The 18,350-nt window shown below is 36.9% G+C and overlaps 1 protein-coding gene across 4 annotated transcripts in view; it reads right to left on the bottom strand.

Moving 5' to 3' along the window:
- VWA8 (von Willebrand factor A domain containing 8) overlaps positions 1–18,350 on the bottom strand; it is a 340,735-nt gene that overhangs the window by 83,490 nt on the left and 238,895 nt on the right. For all 4 annotated transcript variants that reach the window (XM_072760629.1, XM_072760627.1, XM_072760630.1 and 1 more), the window contains 2 exons: positions 11,756–11,837; positions 7,337–7,538 (listed from right to left, as the gene is read on the bottom strand). In XM_072760629.1, the coding sequence (XP_072616730.1) occupies positions 7,337–7,538; positions 11,756–11,837 (284 nt within the window). The remainder of the gene's footprint in view (positions 1–7,336; positions 7,539–11,755; positions 11,838–18,350) is intronic.

Genomic DNA, 18,350 nt, shown 5'->3' with positions numbered 1-18,350 from the left:
TTTGTTTTCTCTGTTCATTTGTCTTGATTTCCATTATTTTTGTAGAGGAGGCTATCCAATAGTATTTAAGAATAAGGCATTACAAAGTGGGCTGAAAAGTTTTTGCACAAAGGTAGGTCTTGATAATAAGTGGGTCTTCTTGTAAGGTTACTAGGGAGAAACTTGCAAATGTTAGCATCAGAAAGGTTTTTCTCTTGGACATGTCAGTTTCCAGAAAGGATTTTTCTACTCTTCTGCTCAAAGTGTATAAATGTGGATGCCAGCGTCACAGGGATCTAAATAAGAAAAGCAGACTTCCGCTTTATCTTCTTGTTTTCTATATGATCTCACTCTTGTCCCAAATTATACAAATCTCCATTATAGCTCCTGTTTTTGATCAATCTATAGAAGAGCCAGTGGCCCAGGTGCATAAGATGGAGAAGAAAATCTGGATATCTAAATGGTCCCTATATAGACTTCCAATTAATCTTCCAATTTTTGGTGCCACCCTGCACTCCAACCTTCAGAGGTACATGGTGCCTGATGTCCTAATGCTTTGTGGCTTCTGCAGAGTATAGCAGCTTGTGCCTTACTGGAGGAATGGGTTTTAGTTCTCTAGTTAATAACTCAGTTACTACCCACCCATTTATTTTCCATCCAAAGTGTCAGTGTGTTTCTAGTTCTCTTTGTCCATGTGGGTACTTTTTTTTTATCCTTTATTGTTCTTTTACTAAGATTTTTGGCGAGAGACAAAACTAATCACATGTATTTGATTTATCAGAAGTCCCTTCCCCATTTCCTGAAAAACTGGGTTCAGGGATTATTTCGTCTTGGAACTCCTTCCAAAGAGACAGTCAAGTTTTTCTGTGCTGTCTTCGGATCCTTTGATCACGCTTCTATCGGTTTATTTACCATATCACACTACAATTTATTTGGTTATAGCTCTGCTTGACCTTAAGTTCCCTGGGTCTGTATCTGTATCCTATTTATTTCTTTCTCCTAGCAATTGTGGGTGCTCAGCAAATGTTAACTAAAGAAATGAAAGAATGGTTCAAATGGTTTTAAGAAGAGAGGTTAGAGATGGTACCTGTGGCCTGCCCTTTTGAGGAAATAGAAAATAAAAAAAGAGACATTTTTAGAATGTTAGAAGGAAAGACAATAGAGTACTACTGCATATGGAAAAACTAAGACAACTCCAAATTTGACTTGCTCTTTTTAGTGTTCTTAGGACTCAGGCTAGAGATGATGTATATTTTGCTGTGTGTTTTCTGGTCCTGTTCTAATTTGTCTTTTGAATAAGGCTAAACATTATAATCCTCTGCTGACAATTGTCCTATCATTGATTTCCTGCTTTTCTTCAAGCTGACAGGTTTAGGCACAGACCATTTTTTAAATTCCTTTTTTGGGCCTGACAAAACTTTTCCTAAACAGGATTATAAATAAACCTCACATCTTATAACACTAAGATAGATGATGAATTATGTAACTCATTGGGTCATGATATAATATTAGTTGTTTAGGGGAACACTGCTTCTTATTAATTTGGCTTTGTTTCCATATAAGCATTAAAGAACTCAATGGCCGAATATTACCTAAATTCTAAGTTCCTAACTTTTATTTGTTTACCGAGCGCTCCATGCCAGATATTAATACATTTCATTCTTAACACAACTTTGCAAGGTACAATGGTATTGTCTTTATATCTAAGTGGAAAGTAGAGCCAATAGGCTGTACTGCTTATGAATAAAATTACAATTTAATTTATAGATGTGACAGCAAGGTTTTATTTCTATAGCCATTGTGATGTGGTGCTTATACAGAATTATACACATAATGGGCTCAGAATCATAAAAATTCCAGAGCCATTGCTGGCCAACATATTCAATCTATTTGACATCTCAATTTATAACTGATATATTATAGAATTAATTTATTTTCCTTACATACTGAAAATATTGCTAAGATTACTTCTTTACTTGCTGATCATATTGTTAAATAGTATGCATTGGGGATACAGTACCATATGGAATAATAATCTTAAGGTCTGTCACGAAAGAAAGGAATTGAAATAGTTCTGTTGCTTCTGATTTAAAAAGCAATTTCCTAAGGTTAGGTCTTTTCTACAATGAGAAAGTGAGATGATATTTCTGTTTTTATATTAGTTTAAGACATTATAATGCCCTCAATTATTGTAATTTATAGGATTATTATTTTTGTTGGATATGCACAAAAGGTTAATGAAAACTCATGGCCTCCCTGAAAGTCATAAGCTTGTTGATTTGCTGGTCTTAGTGGGGTGGTTGCTCACTTAATGTTAGTTATATTTAGCAATTACTGACAAAGTTGTGATCTAATGGAGGCACTGCTTCTGGAGGAATGTAAAAATTAACTGGTAATTTCCTTCAGAAATGGCGTTTATAAGAAAGGAGGCTTGTACTCATGAACCCATGAGTGTCATCCTACTTGAGTGCAGACTTCATTCCAATTCTCTGCTCAGACTGAATTCCTGGTTCAAAAGAGCATTGTCAATCTATAAATGGAACAACTACATGTGTCAACATTTCCTAGGGATAACATGATACCATCTCACCTGTGTTCTTAGTACTTCTTTCTTTTTTCTGCTTTCTTTCTCTCTCACTCACATTTTTATTGTCTGATTTCTGGAAGACCTTGCAGTTAGGTAACTGTGATAATTCTCCTTAGAGAGTTAAAGGTTTAATCAAGCCAGTGGTATCCTGGAGCTTGACTGTACCACTTTTGTGAGAGATGGCTGCTAAATACTTAGACATTTAGCAAGTAAATTGTTAACTTTTGGCAGCTTGAAAGCAGCTACGGAGGGAGTATTTACACTATGGAAACTGGCAAATGTTATAAACGGCTCCACCCTCACCTCCCCAAAGAGCTGGTCTATCAGCACATCACTGGGTGTTCTACTCCCCCAGCCATCTTGCATTTTCATTAGAAACTTTATTCAAATCTGGAAGTCTTATTCAAAATCTAGATTCAAAATGAATTTCTATGGATGGGAGTTTCTTAACAGGAATAAACATGGGAAAATCATTAGAGGCATTGCTCAAATGTTAACATAGGCAAATGGCTAGACCATCTTGCTGAAAATGAGCTCTATTGACATATTGCTAGGAGATATGTGGGAAATTATACATTTTTTTAAAAAGCATTACTGTTTCAGGCCAAGGAAGATTTCCAAAGATACATGTACAGAGGATAATCCTACAGAGTATGGATTGTTTTATAATAATGACTCACTGAATTAGGCTGTTAAGTATTTTTAGAGTTCCCAGCCAAGGTGAAGAATGAAGTACAAGAGTAAGCTATGAACTATCCTCCTTAAAAAGAAAAAGAATTGCAAACCCCCTTAGAGCATGTGGAGAGAACAGTCTGTATACTGTAAAACTAAATGTACTAATAGAGGTCCAATGAAATGATCTAGTGCTTTCTAAAACTGGAAGCAGGACTTTCCATCTTACTGAGATCTTAAAAAAAAAAACCAAAAAACCAAAAACCAAAACCCTGTTGAGCTAGTAGTTAAAGAGAAGGCCAGGATTATTTACTAAAGTACAGCAATCTACCTTGACTCATAATCCTAGAATATCTTCTTTAAAAGGGGAAAAGGATTAGTGGTGGTTAATATAAATTAGTTATCTTTTCTATGTATTTGTTTTATGCCTCTACTGTGCATCTACTGTGTACTAGGCACTATCTCCACTGTAAGAATGAGTAAGTGCCAGTCCCATGATATGTTTCAAAGATTCTAACCATTTAAAAAGTATATAGGTAAATAAGTACTATTCGAAGGCTTCAAAGAGATTCCACCAGTAATACACAGAGGGTTTACTTTCTAATTAGTTTATTTTAATTAGACAATAACATTTGAAAGCTATAATCTTTTAGCTTTTGTACTCCCACAAGAATAATCATCGGGAGCTTTTTAGAGAAGATGATTTGATTTCTGAAGAAAACTGGGGTGTAGCTTAAATAGTCTTCTTGGGATGAATCCAAATGTAACTAAATAAAAATATGAAAAATATGCTTTATAAAGAACACAATGAAGCACAGTCAGAAAAATTTTTACTTATAATTAACACATGCTTCTAAAAATATGGAGTCTAAAGGTAATAAATATGAATTCTTTTTTTAAAAAAAGATTTTGAGAGAGAGAGAACATGAGAGCAGGAGGAGGGGTAGAGGGAGAGGGAGAAGCAGATTCTCCACTGAGCAGGGAGTCCAAAGTGGGGCTCCATCCCAGGACCCTGGGATCATGACCTGAGCCGAAGGCAGAAGCTTACCTAACAGCCACCCAGGTGCCCCATAAATATAAATTCTTAATCATGGGCTTTTAGAACTACCGAGTTACACTGACACTATGAGTTTGTTGTTATAGCTGTTTGCTGTAAGAAAAACACATGTTCCTATCAAAGCATGTAAGATTAATGAGCACATTTTGTATGCAGAGCTCAATAAATATTCTTCTTGCAAACTGTGCTCCTAAAAGAAAACTATCAGTGAATTGATTAGGCAAAACCAAAAATTCGAGCAATAATGGCTTCTGAACTGATAACTCTAGAAGGCTGAAATGTAGCAAGATATAAAGGATAGTGTTAAAGCATGTAACTGACATAGTTTATCTAAGTATGAACAGTTCTTTTGCTACCACGCAGAAGAGTCAGGGAAAAAAGTGGGTCAATAAGTAAGGCATGGCATGGCCGGTAGTTTGCCCAGCCTTCACTGCTGCCCGAAAGGAGCACCTCGTGACCAAGAGGAACCACACAAGACAGGCGTGTGTAAACCTCCCATGCCAGCAGGCCTGGGGCTGCCTTTCAACTACTGAAGTGCAAAGCAAGCCTTTTAAATTTCTTGATGTAAAATAAGTCCATTTCGCCACTAGATGGAGATCGGGTTACTCTGCCAGGAACAGGGAAAGCGACTGGCATTCAGCCAGTGATAAGGATGGTACTGAGAACATACTCTTTTCTCAATATTTCTAAGAAAGGCATTTTTCCAGCTCCAAAACCAGGAGTAGACATATGCTGAATAAAGGGCCCATAAAGGAGGAATAGATTGAAGGATTGCACCTTATGGGGAGTGTAAAAAAGACACATTTTTGCTTGTTATTACTGTTGCTCCATAATGATTCCTATTTAGATTTGGTTGTGTAAACTACTTGTAAATAATAACATGAGCTGGTCTAAGTAAAAACAATTAAATATACCATCTCATTATTTATCAAGCAGAGAGGAGAGATGTGACCAAGAGCTAAAGCAATGGCAGACCTTTTGGGCAATGAATCCTGTCTGTTTAGACAATAAAGATGCATGCTCACAGTCTGTTTCTTGGTTTGAGTATGAACATAAATACAAATTTCGCTATCAACCAAGATGGATTAAGGAACATCAGGATGAAGGGAGAAGGTAGAATAACATCTGTTCTAATTTTCCAAATGAAACTAATATCCAATTCTCAAATGTAGAACTTTATTTTTAAATAAGTCTTGTTTCTATTACAACTGAACTTTGAACTGGAGACATAAAGTTATATATTTCCTGGAAGATGTTTGGTCCGGGAAGGATCAGATGTTGCCATGCATACTGTAGCCAAATATTTTGATTACTTTTGAGATGTTAGATAATACATTTCTAACTTCATAACTATGGATATTCACTCAATAAATACTGATTCGGTTACATAAAAACAAATGAATAATCTGTGACAGTTTAAAAGAACAATTCCATTTTTTTTTATCGAATGGGTTCAATGGCCAATGTAATTAGTATATGTGAGTGTGAGCAGACACAAGCATATTAATTGCCTACTGTGGATCAATCCTTACGCTAGGAGCTGAGAACAGGAAGGTGAACAAGAGTTGGAGAAGTCACTGGGAAGAGAAAAGAATATGGCTAAAACACAAACAGGGGTTAACTTTTGGAGCAGTCAAAACCAGTTATGAAAATCATGAGTAAAATTCCTTCTTAAAGTTCTGTTGTGGAAGAAAGTTAATTTAGGCCACAATCTTGACCATAGGAAAAATATGACCTTTCATCTCTATGACACATGAGAAATTGAAATGAAATATAAGAAGTACAATAATTTTTACTATTTGGCTTCAATCACTGTAATGAAAAGAATCACTTAATTCAAAGGAAGCAGAAACTAATGTTTAGAATAATAAGAGAATCAAAACCATGGTTAATTAATTTTCTAATTACTGTTATGGATAGTGACCAACATTCAGTCTGTTGCTTTGATAGATTCACTGGACTTAATGACATGTTTATTTTTGAGCAATACATTTGTTTTAGCTTAATTAAATTAATATATTCATACCCTTTCAAAAGAAGTTGAGGTTGCTTGCCTACGTTGGTTTACGATCCTCAAAATGTTCCTATAAGCTTTTAAGAATCTAAGAGAAATATGTATTACTCATTCATAAATCTATACATTTCTCCCCTAAGGGAAATCACAAAAGTAACCATGTAAAATAGTAATTATCAATCAGGTATCAATGGAATAGTTGGTAGAAATTTTTTGTCTTGCTACTTGGCTCTTTACAGAGCAGCACAGCTGGCAGGAACCTACTTTTCTTTCCTACCTTGCTGTATAAAAATGAAATGTACACAGCCACATTTTCTTCTGAAGATTAACGTAAATCAATAACAAATAAATCCTTTTATGATATGCTTCAGTACTTATGGGCACACAGCTTTCCTGTTGTTCCCGTGAGTTCTAGACAGCAACCAGATTAGCTGGTGGCTGAGTCATTTCTGGAGTTTTCCTCTCACCTTGGTGCCCTGCTTCCACATTTCTTTCCAGCGCATGGTTGGGTCTACTTCTCACTACCACTAAGTTTGTATTATCGGGACCTATACGGAAGTTGGTAAAGACACACCTCTACTGGATGCCTTATTTGCTTATCTTATCTAGTCTATAGGCTTTGGCCTTAGGGTAATGGGCTGCATTTTATATCAGTATTTCTGCATCCTTGGTAGCATGTAGAGAGATGCTGAAGATGATGGTAGTAAAAGAACAGATGTGAAGGCAGTGCTGGAAACCGATTAATGCTGGAGGTTAAACAACAAAAGTTGATTGTGTTCTCATGTTGTGATGTGAGGGGCCTGCATATTTAAGCACTGGCCAAAAAAAAAAAAAAGAAAAAAAAAGTAAACGTTTTAACTTTTTCACTATCTAGAGGGATAGATTTGTCTTTTTCTATTATGAGAAATTGTTTTAGCTATTTAAGCAACAATATTTAAGTTTGGGGGCAAGAAGTTTCCACAACTGTAGCACCTGGAACTAAATTTATACCTGAGTATGCACCTTTTAAGGTCAATTTGAGTGGTACCTGCATCTGTCTGTCACTTTGTCCGATCATGTTTCTCCATTCCATGAGCGATCGCTGCAGATGTTCAAGTCCAGTTTCCCAAAGCCTGATGTGACCTCCCATGTCAACAGTAACAACACCGCCTTTGTCCCACTCAGCTAGAAGGGCATCTGTGTCTGAAATAGTAGATAGCCATGTGGTATACGGCGAGAGAGATTCTGACCTGATAACGAAATTACAGTAGTCAATTGTTTGGTAGTAATGAAGCTAGTTTACCTAATTTGGGTTCATTAAACATGCTATAAAGAATTCTAACAGCACATTCTAAAAGCATATTAAAAGACACCAAGAAATCCATCTGTAAGAAAAAATATACACAGTTATCTATTGATTATTTATACTTTGCTGTATTTGCGGACCCGTGATGATACTAACATTCACTGTCAGAAAGAAAAGAACTATAAACCAACTTATATCTCATGCACCTGCAACACTGGACTTCCTCCTTAGGGCTCTAAGTTTCAGTCTAAGTGCTGACACTGATGTCTTGTTTATGGGCCTTAACTGCATTTGTATTATTATTTTGCATTTTCTAGCTTAGGAAATTACAGGAATTTATAACAAGGAATTTGTATATTTCTCATATTATATATTTCATACATGTACATCTTTCCTTTGTTATATATTCATTCCTAGGGATGCTGCTTTTGCCTATAAGAGTCAACTGCATACTTCCTTTTCCTGAGTATTGCTCTCACTATATAAAACAAACAGATCAGAAATTCTAATTACCAGTGTTAGCTCTCTAAATACATTTGATATTTTCAATATGAAATAAGTGGTCTAGAGGGATTGTCTGATCAGATAATAAAAACATAATAAACCATCAATGTAGATCTGGGAAAACCACAAAACCACTATATGTTGGGTAAAATCTTATAATATCCTAAAGAATAAACCAAGACTAGTTTGACTTTTTTTCCAGTCTGCCTTAGTAGATATTCCACACAGAGTGACAAAGCTAGCTACTCTGGGACACAGAAGTTTTAGAAAATGTTAATATGAAGAGGATGATAACAGTAGGATGGGTCCTAGGGTTTCAGAACTATTTTACAGTTCCAGAAGGACTCAAAGAAGGTAACATTTGATATAAGACAGGATTTATCTCATGGGGTTCTCTCAAAAATATGTGCCTTAGGAAAAAATTAATAGGTACAGATGGTGAAGTAAAGGGCTATTCCAGAACAATGATGTTTATCTACATGCAACAATAATGTTTGAAATTATTCCAAAAGCACTCAAGATGTAAGACGTGGCGTACTGTATATACTGGCTAAACGTCTAACTCTTCATACCATGAAACTTGAAATTTATAGGGGCAATTTCTTCAGTATGTCACAAAAAAGTGCTAAAAAAAGTGCTAAAAAAAAAATCACGTATTTACTACAATTTGCTCCCCAGCTCTACAATCTCTTCTTCATCTCATTTTAAATGTATATTCCCCTTTATACATAATAGCAAGATCTTTAAAGAATACATACAATTATAGTAGAGCGAGGCCCAGATTTTCATACACTCACAGATGAGAGCTAGGCAGTATCATTTTACAGATGCAAGCAATACAAAGATTTGAGGAAAAATAGTCAAGTTTTACTGGGAGCACAAGTGATGTATTCATTCTGGCCCTGTAGTTACATACGGTGTTACTGTATTTTATGTTATTTGAAGTTAGCCATCAGATGGAAAATTCCAGCTATCTAGCAGAATGCTAAATTTAAGCAACTAGCAGGAAAACTGAAATCCAGATGGGTTGTTCTCTTGGATTGCATATATGCCAAAAATGGCAATAGCTAATCTCAAGAGAAATTCAGGATATACTGATAATGAACAGACTCCAAATCACATGGCACTTGAAATATGGCAAGTCCAAACTGAGATATTCCAAAAGTATAAAATACATACTGATTTCAAAGACTTAGAAGAAAAAAGGAATATAAAATATCTCATTAAAATTTTTATATTGAGCATGTGTCAAAATGATAACATTTTTTTAAATTAAAAAATATTTTATTTATTTTAGAGAGTACGCATAATAAAATGATAACATTTCAAATACACTGAGTCAATAAAATGTTATTAAAGTTAATTTCAACTGTTTATTTTTCCTTTTTTAAGTCCTTTTTTAAAATGTGGCTAATAAGAACTATAGAATGACATACATGACTTATATTCTATTTCTGGTGGACAGTACGGCTCTAAATGAATGCATCATGGCGACCAGCTGGCATTGGCTCTATACACAGCTGTTTTTCCAGATGTTTTTTCCATGGCAGGTATAACATATGGTTCACACAGAAAGTTAAAAGAGAAAAACAATGAAATAAAAACTAGAGCTAATGAAAGAGAAATTAAGAGAAATAGTGGAAAAAAAAGACTAATGTAAAAAACAAAAAGTTGTTCTTTGCTTTTGTGGCTTAAACTAATATTATATTTTAATAAGCACATAATTCATCTGGAATAAGTAATTTCCCCAAATGACTAAAAGCCATTTTCCATTAAACAGACACATTAAGATGCTCTAAGAAGGCACACTTACATATGTTGGAATAAGTAAACCTTTCTTTTTGAGTTATGCTTTTATTATTCCTAGTTATTGAAACTGATTATGGGTCCTAAGCAATGAAACTGTGTTTCTGAGTTACTGTGTACTGTCATGTTTGGCTATTTTCTTTTAGGGGTTGGAAGAGTTAGGTGGAAAGTGGCCTGATGATGCTGTGGGTGACTGACAGGTCTTGGTGTGGCTGGCCTTTCTTTCATGCTCCAGGCTCCTCTGTTGGGAGATTTCAGATGAGGTTTTCACCCCTGTGTTGTGAGGTCTCAGTCTTCTTTCAGGAAGTATATGTAAGGAGGGGATGTGATGTCAAACTAGGCTAAAGCAGAATAAAAGATTAGAAGGAGGCAATGGCCTGGGTGGAGGTGGGCAAAGTATGGAAGAATGAGGGAGCTAGGCCAACTAGACGAGCGCAGGTGCATGGTTCAGCTGAAAGAGGGAGTTCAGGCATGGATACATTCAGAAAGGGACAGACTCCTGGTGAGGACACTTGTGATCCTCAAGGGTATAACCAAGCACATAATTTTCCTTCGGTATCCTCAGTCTAGCTGGTTTGGGTACTTTGCTTCCATCACTGGACAGTGATAGAAGCAGTAAATGGTCATGAGCTCCATTACAAAATCTCTGGAAGCCTTTAGCTACTGTAAAGCCTTCACAAAATTTTATTTTATTTTATTTCTTTTTTTAAATTTCATTTTTTAAAATTTATTTATTTTTTGTATATTTTTTTATTGGAGTTCGATTTGTCAACATACAGTATAACATTCAGTGTTCATCCTGTCCAGTGCCCCACTCAGTGCTCATCACCCAGTCACCCCCTTCACATAAAAAAAAAAAACAATTTTAGGGGAATCCCTGGGTGGCTCAGTAGTTTAGCGCCTGCCTTCGGCCCAGGGCGTGATCCTGGAGTCCTGGGATCGAGTCCCACATTGGGCTCCCTGCATGGAGCCTGCTTCTCCCTCTGCCTGTGTCTCTGCCTCTCTCTCTGTGTCTCTCATGAATAAATAAATAAAATCTTTAAAAAAACAAAAAACAATTTTAAATAAATGCTAATTAAATTCCTTTGATATTTTGAACACATTTATCTCTGAAAACTAAAATATAAAGTTAAGTATGGTGGATGGAGCTCGAGAGTATTATGCTAAGCAAAGTAAGTTAGAGAAGACAAATACCATATGATTCCATTTATATGTAGAGTTTAAGAAATAAAACAAACAAGCAAAGGGGGAAAAAAAAAGAGGGAGAGAGAGAGCAAGAGAGAGAGAGAGAGAAACCAAGGAACAGACTCTTAACTATAGAGAATAAACTGATGGTTACCAGAAGGGAGGTGAGTGGTGGGATGGGTGAAATAGATGATGGGGATTAAGGAGGGCACTTATTGTGATGAGCACTGGGTGTTGTTTAAAGCACTGAATCCCTAAATTGTACACCTGAAACTAATAGAACACTGTATGTTAATTAACTGGAATCTGAATAAAAACTTTAAAAAAATAGTAAGGATGAATATTTCTGCAATACTGAAAACATTGTTTCAGATACACAAAAACTGATCACTGGGATACCTCAATGAATAGATCAATGATAGAAAAATGAAGCCTCATAGGTTGACTTACACCTATATATTGTTTGAACATTTTTCCCAAAGGAAAATAAAAATAGCAGTAAAACAGGCAGAACAGCAGCAAGATACAAGCCAACTGCAACTGGGAAAAAAAAAGGAGCTTGCTATTTAAGGAGGCAAAAGCACACATTTATTCAGAGCACTTGGTAAGACTTGACTTGCTTTTAATCAGACATACAAACTGAGAACATAGGTGAAAGTGGATTACCTGGGAATAGGGATATATCGGAGTTTCTTTGATTGAAGGTCAGTGATTTCTATATAACCAGCTGTTTGTGGAGGGGTAACATCTGCAAACAAGTCATGACACGAGCTGAGTATTAAATTACTGCACGGTATCAAAATAAGACCAGAAGAAAGCATGAATGTTGCTAAAAGTGGAATGAAGTTAGCAGTAGCCTAGGGCAGAGCTTTGAGACCCACCTGACAAGGTCCTGAGCCAAGTCTAGTCTCTAGGGTTGTTTTTGTCAAGGAAACACAAAGATTGTCAAACACCTGCATATTAGGCCATGATTCTTTACTGTCAGAAAATTACCTAAATTCTTTTCATTGTCTTTACTAGCTTCCCAAGATGAGACATTTTAGCACTTACAGTTTATTTGAAAAGATTTCATCACTTGAAACACAAAGATTGTCAAATACCTGCATATTAGGCCATGATTCTTTACTGTCAGAAAATGACCTAAGTTCTTTTCATTGTCTTTGCCAGCTTCCCAAAATGAGATGTTTTAGCACTTACAGTTTATTTGAAAAGATTTCATCACTCGAATTGTTTTTCCTTCCTAGGAAGTCATAATGAGAGTATAATGTGGTGGAAGCAGTACCCACTTTGTAATCAGACTGGCCAGGTATACAATCCTGGCTCTGGCATTTCCTAGTTGTGTTTTATGCTGGTCAAGTGAGTTATCTCACTGCTTTTGTCACTTGTAAAATGGGGTCACAACAGCATCTGAGCATCTGAGCACATTATTTTGAGGCTTAGATGAATTTAGTGAATGAAAAGCACTTTATTAATAGTTGCTCAGCACATGGTACTTGTAATTATAAGGGCCCTCTGACATAGGTGAGGGTGAGGTGAGGATGAGCCCACGGGATGAGGACTCTGGATCATGGAAGCTATGAAAGGATTGGGGAAAGAAACGGTATGACAAACAGGTGCCAGAGCTCCCACCTCCAATTCTGGAATTGCTTTCCAGCCAATTCCAGGGGTCTGCTGACTTCTTTTCCAAAGCCTTGAGTACCATCACGCATGATCACTGGCTGACACCACCAGAAACTCTGCTCAGTCTATAGGTAGTGATCTTAATACTGACAGCAAAGACACATGATTCCTGCTTGAGAGAGGAGGAGGCTGAAGCTAATAGAGGTACAATAATAATGTGAGTTGCTTGAGGTGACATAGCTGGAGAGTGACGGAGATGGCTTTCTAACCCAGGCCTTTCTGGCTTTGAAATCTCTGCTCTGTCCACCATTCCACTCAGCTCCCACCTAAGCTGATCCTAGGGCAACAACTTTTTAAAACAGCCTCATTTTACAAGAGATTGGTCATTAATGTCTCTTGAAAAAAAAAAAAATCTCCCTTACACAGAACCTTACAACTTCACGTTAGAATGAGATATCCAGGATATGCACACTGAACTTATCCAACTTATAGTTTACAAAAAATAAGAAACTTGGTATATTTATTTCATGTTTGTAGCCGAAGGTTTTTGAGTAGACCCTCTGAAAAACTCAAAACTCAAAATATGTCTTATTTATTCAACAAACATGGTTAGGCTTACTTTGTACCAGACACTATACAACAAAGCACTGAGGACAGAGAAGAAGGAGATGTGATTCCTGTCTCATCTGAGGAGCCCACAGTAGAAAGAGGAAAAATTCCTTTAAAAACAAAAGCAAACAAAAAACTACAACAAAACAAAATCCACTGTGGTCCTCTGGGGACTCAGAAAACACTCCAGGGTGGGACTCACAGGCCTGGGGCCAGGTATGAACTGCAGAGTCAGGCAGGGGGAAGTGTCAAGGGTCAGAGGGCTAGGAGGAAAGGAAGGTAATGTCCAGGGTTAGTGGAGGGTAAGAAAAGACAGTTACTATGGTAACCTGACCACCCGGCTGAATTGGCTGTCCCTAGATGGCCATTTATATAAAACAAGCACGCTTATCATCAGTCACACACAGCCTGCATTAGAAATGCTGCCTGAGATAGAAGGTCAGTCTTGGATAAAGTTCTGCACCATATATCATTTTTGACAGTTCCTGCTGCTAAGACCCAGCTGAAGTGGGTTGAATTATTTATAGACCCAAGTTCCTTGCCAAAAATGACCAGTTATTGAAGCGGTTGGGATGACTCGAGCTGCCTAGCTAACCAACTTAAATTTTGGCTTGTCACTCACGGGTGCTTTTTTTTTTTTTTTTTTTTTTCATAAGTAGTAGTATTAAGCTGAGCTACAGGCCACCAGTGCTTTCAGACGGCCCATGAAAGCAAAGTAAGCCAACTTATTTTAAAATATCTTTTCTTTCACTGTGCAAATTAATTCCATGGCATAAAGAGGGTGAGAAAAATGCAGTAATGGCTGTGTCTATTTCAAGAAGGAGAAAGTAAGAATTTTACTCCTGGCACTAAAAAATATTTTCACGTATCAGAAAAGGCAATTTGTGGCTATAAAGCACTTCAGAACAGTATAAAGGGAGTGGTGGTGGTGGTGGTGGTAATGGTGGTGGTGGTGGTGGTGGTAATGGCAAGCAGCTGAAAAATAATCAGAACTGACGTTTACTGATTTGAAAATGAATCAGCTCAGAATATGTGATTGAATTAAGGAAGTGAACACCGTGGCCAGATTTCCCTCGAAATTTGGCCAAATCCTTGTCTATCCATTTTAAACATTTCAACACTATAGAGAGGACAGAGGCTCAGTAAATTTCCATTATATTTACAGTCCAGGTGGATTTCAAAGAGAGGTATAAGCTATGCGTGGGGATGAATTCCCTAATGAGGGAAGGCAAGTCACAGCTCCGTGTTTACTGCATAGGTCCCATGAACAGTGGGGACAGCTTATATGCACAACACCAAGGTTAGAAGGACGTATAAAAGCTGTCAGACAAAACAACCAAGAACACATTCAGAGGGAGGATGAAATCATATTAAAAAATTCACTCCTTTTAGGAATGTAATTTGATGTACACCTGTTAACTACCAAGTTTAATGCACTTCTGTGTTAAGAGATGAAGAGTGATATGAAGAGCCCTACAATGTGGCTAGTTGCCAAATCTTTGAATTTACTCAAAGTTCAAAACACAGAGTATCACTTCTAAACCAGAGTTGTTATTTTGTGTTTAAAGAGCTGAGGTCTGTAATTAAGAAAAAAGAAAACGAAGAAAAAAAAAAAAGCTAACATTTAACTAGAAGAAAAACAACTGGAAGACAACAGTAAATCTCTCCCTGTCTGCAGTCAGCAAAAGTTATACCATCTTTGTGAAAGCCAACAGGAAAATAGCCTTTATAGTTTCTATTGATTTCTTTAATAAACAGGCTGATATGCATTAGTTCCTGACTAATCAGATGGCTGGATTCTATTTACTTAAAGAAAAATAACTATTTTTTTTATTCCAGTGTTGGCTCACGATTGCTTCTTAACCAGAGCAAAGGTATTTCTTATGCCATAATCTTTCTTCTACTACTTTGGAAGTTATATATTCTATTCCACATAATATATATATTCTATTGACACATAAACGTAATTAATATCATTGCTTTCCTCTTGAACAATATAAGGCACAAAGAACACTTTAACATCAGTTACTCCTCTCTTAACTTGTGGATTATAATGGTCTCACAGTTTTGTTACATGCTTCTTAAAATTTCACAAACTTATTATTTTTGTTCCTTATAACTGATGCTTGTTAGCTATATATTTACAAATTTCTCATGTGTCCTCATCTGAACTGGCTGATCTCCAAGGTCTGTGCATAGCTATCTTCCTGGGATCTCCCTTTATCATTCTCCTAGGGTTTTCTGTTTTTTTTTTTTTAATAGTCCATGTTTATGAAATTTTTCCTGTGTGCTGGACACCATTCTAAGCACTAACAGGCAACTCTCAGAAGAGTAAATCACAACATATAAAAAGATTCTCAAGGTTATTAAGAATTAGGGAAAGAGAAACTGAAACCACAATACAAGGTCTGATCCTTACAAGAGTAGATAAGGATTGGGAGCACAGGACTTCTTTTATGCTGCCAGAACAATATTTGGGAAACAATTTGGTAATTCTACTCTTAGATATATATCCTATGGACTCTCAGCATGTACACAAGGAGAAGGGAATGAGGCTATTCATTGCCTATTTTGCTATCTGTAATAGCAAAAATCAGAAAGAACTTAAGTGTGCATCAACAGAGACCAGATGAATAAACTGTAGTGTGTTCAGCAGTGAAAATAAATGAAGGAGCTATCAATATGGATGATGACAAAGACCATTCCCCTGGGACCAAACTCTAGTCAGGCTCTTCTGGATCCTCGTTCCAAATAGGCCCCAACTTTTGGGCTTCTGTGTTCATCTGTGCACTGCTCACTTTTAGCAACAGTCTTGCTAAGTCAGTTTAACCAGAATCCTCCACCCTCAACATGTGATCAGGCGTCCTCATCCTCCACCATCCTCGAGGTAAGGTCTCATCACCCTGGCCCACCTTCAGCAAGAATCCTCCCAGGCCAGTTTAGCCAGAAGTCTTCCTTATCCTTGATTTCCTCTTAGTTTTCTACCCACTGATACCTACCAACAATTAGAAGCTCTATACTATCTGACTTTGACACTCATTATAAAGAAGTGTCAAAGCTAGAAAGTAATCAAGTGTGCTACTAGTGAAGGCATAGACACAGAGATCAATGGAACACAATAGAAAATACAGAAAGAGACCCAAACATATGCGGTCAGTTGATATTCAGCAGAGGTCCAACTGCTGAAATTCAACGGAGAAAGGACAGATTTTCCAGCAAATGGTGCTGAAACAAGTGAATATTCACATATAAAGCAATGAGTCTCAATCCATACTTTGCACCATATAAAAAAAAAGATCTCAAAATGGAGCATGACATGTAGAATCCAGAACTACAAAATTCCTAGAAGGGAGATTTTCCCTTCATCAAAATGGGAGAAAATGTTTGAAAAGAATGTATCTGATAGTGGACTTGTACTTCAGAATATATAAAGAACACACAAAACTCTTAAAAAAAAAAACCCAAATAACTCAAGGGCAAAAAATCTGAGACATTTCATGAAGGAAGGCACAAATGACAAGATGCTCAACATCATTAGACACTGGGGAAAATGCAAATTAAAATCATCATGAGATACTGCTGCATGCCTCCTAGAATGGTGAAAGACTGACTGTACCAAGTATTGGCAAGGAGGCGGTGCAACCAGAACTCTCCTTCATTGCTGACTGGAATGCAAAACGTATTGTCACTTTGTAAAACAGTGCGGCGGTTCTTTCATCTAACGTAAAAATGCCACTCCTACGTATTTACTCAAGTGAAGTAAAGACTTATGCTCACTTAAAGATTTGTGCGCAAGTGTTCACAACAGCCTTATTCAGTATTGTCCAAAAGAGGAAATGACCCAACTAGCCCCCAACTTGTGAATGAATAGACAGTGTGCACATCCACACAACAGACTACTACTTGGTGATAAAATGAACTAGTGGCACACACAATAATATAAATGATTCTCAAATACATGACATTAGGTGACCGAAGCCAGAAGTGAAAGATCATATACTCTATGATGCTGTTTATATGAACATTCTGGAAAAGGACAGAAATCAGACCCGGTCAGGGGATAGGGAAGAGGCAGAGAGGCTGAGTGCAAAGCGGAGGTTTGGTGAAGATTGAATTGTTCTTTGTCAGTTATGGTGATGGTTACACAACTGCATGTGTTTGCCAAACTAGCAGAATTATATGCAAAAAAGGATGACTTTTACTCCATATAAACTGAAACTTAATAAGAACGAATGCATACTTTAAAATATCATAGATGTGTGGGGAATGGGTAGGATGAGGAAAGAGGGGAAGAAGAAACGTCAGGAGGCTGTTGCAATATTCCAGTGCAAGATGGCAGTGATTTGGATGTTGGTAATAGAACTCTAGTCAAGTAGTATACTAGTGAGGTTGTATCAAAAGGACATGGTAATTTATGATGGGATTAGATAGAGAGGATGAAGGAGAAAGAAGTATCAAGGTAGACTCCTGGGTGCACTAAATTCTAGTACAGTTTCTTGTATTCCTGGAATGTTGTCATGCCCCTGTACCTTTCACACAGGGTTCCCTCTTCCTGAAATAATTCCTTCATTTGATTCCCTCCTATTCATCTTTTCAAGGGTCAGCTCATAATCACCAGTCTGGACTACAAGCTTCTCCTTTTATAGATCATCTTGTGAATATACCTATCATAGTAGTATATGGAGACTGTTACTTTATTCACCTGCCTCTTCAACCTTAAGAACATTTTGGGGAAATGATGATTTCTTTGGAAGGAATTAATTCTAAAGATTATCATATAATCAGGACTTCTCAAACCCAGTAACAGATTATAATACATCTAGCATTATATTTATTAAGTCCACAGTGATAATAATGAATGTAGACACAGGGTATGTTACGACTATGATGCAAATAATAATCAGTGGCTCAATGATCAAACAATGTCATCATTATCCATTGTGATGAAAGCCTGTGTAGTTCAGTGAGAACAGACCTGGAAGACTTGGTGCAGATCTGAGCTCTGGTGGCCACTTTGGGGCTGGGAGGGGGG

Source organism: Vulpes vulpes, chromosome 6 (assembly GCF_048418805.1).
Source record: "Vulpes vulpes isolate BD-2025 chromosome 6, VulVul3, whole genome shotgun sequence".
In the NCBI taxonomy this organism is placed as follows: Eukaryota; Metazoa; Chordata; class Mammalia; order Carnivora; family Canidae; genus Vulpes; species Vulpes vulpes.
This window is presented reverse-complemented; position numbering and strand designations above follow the sequence as displayed.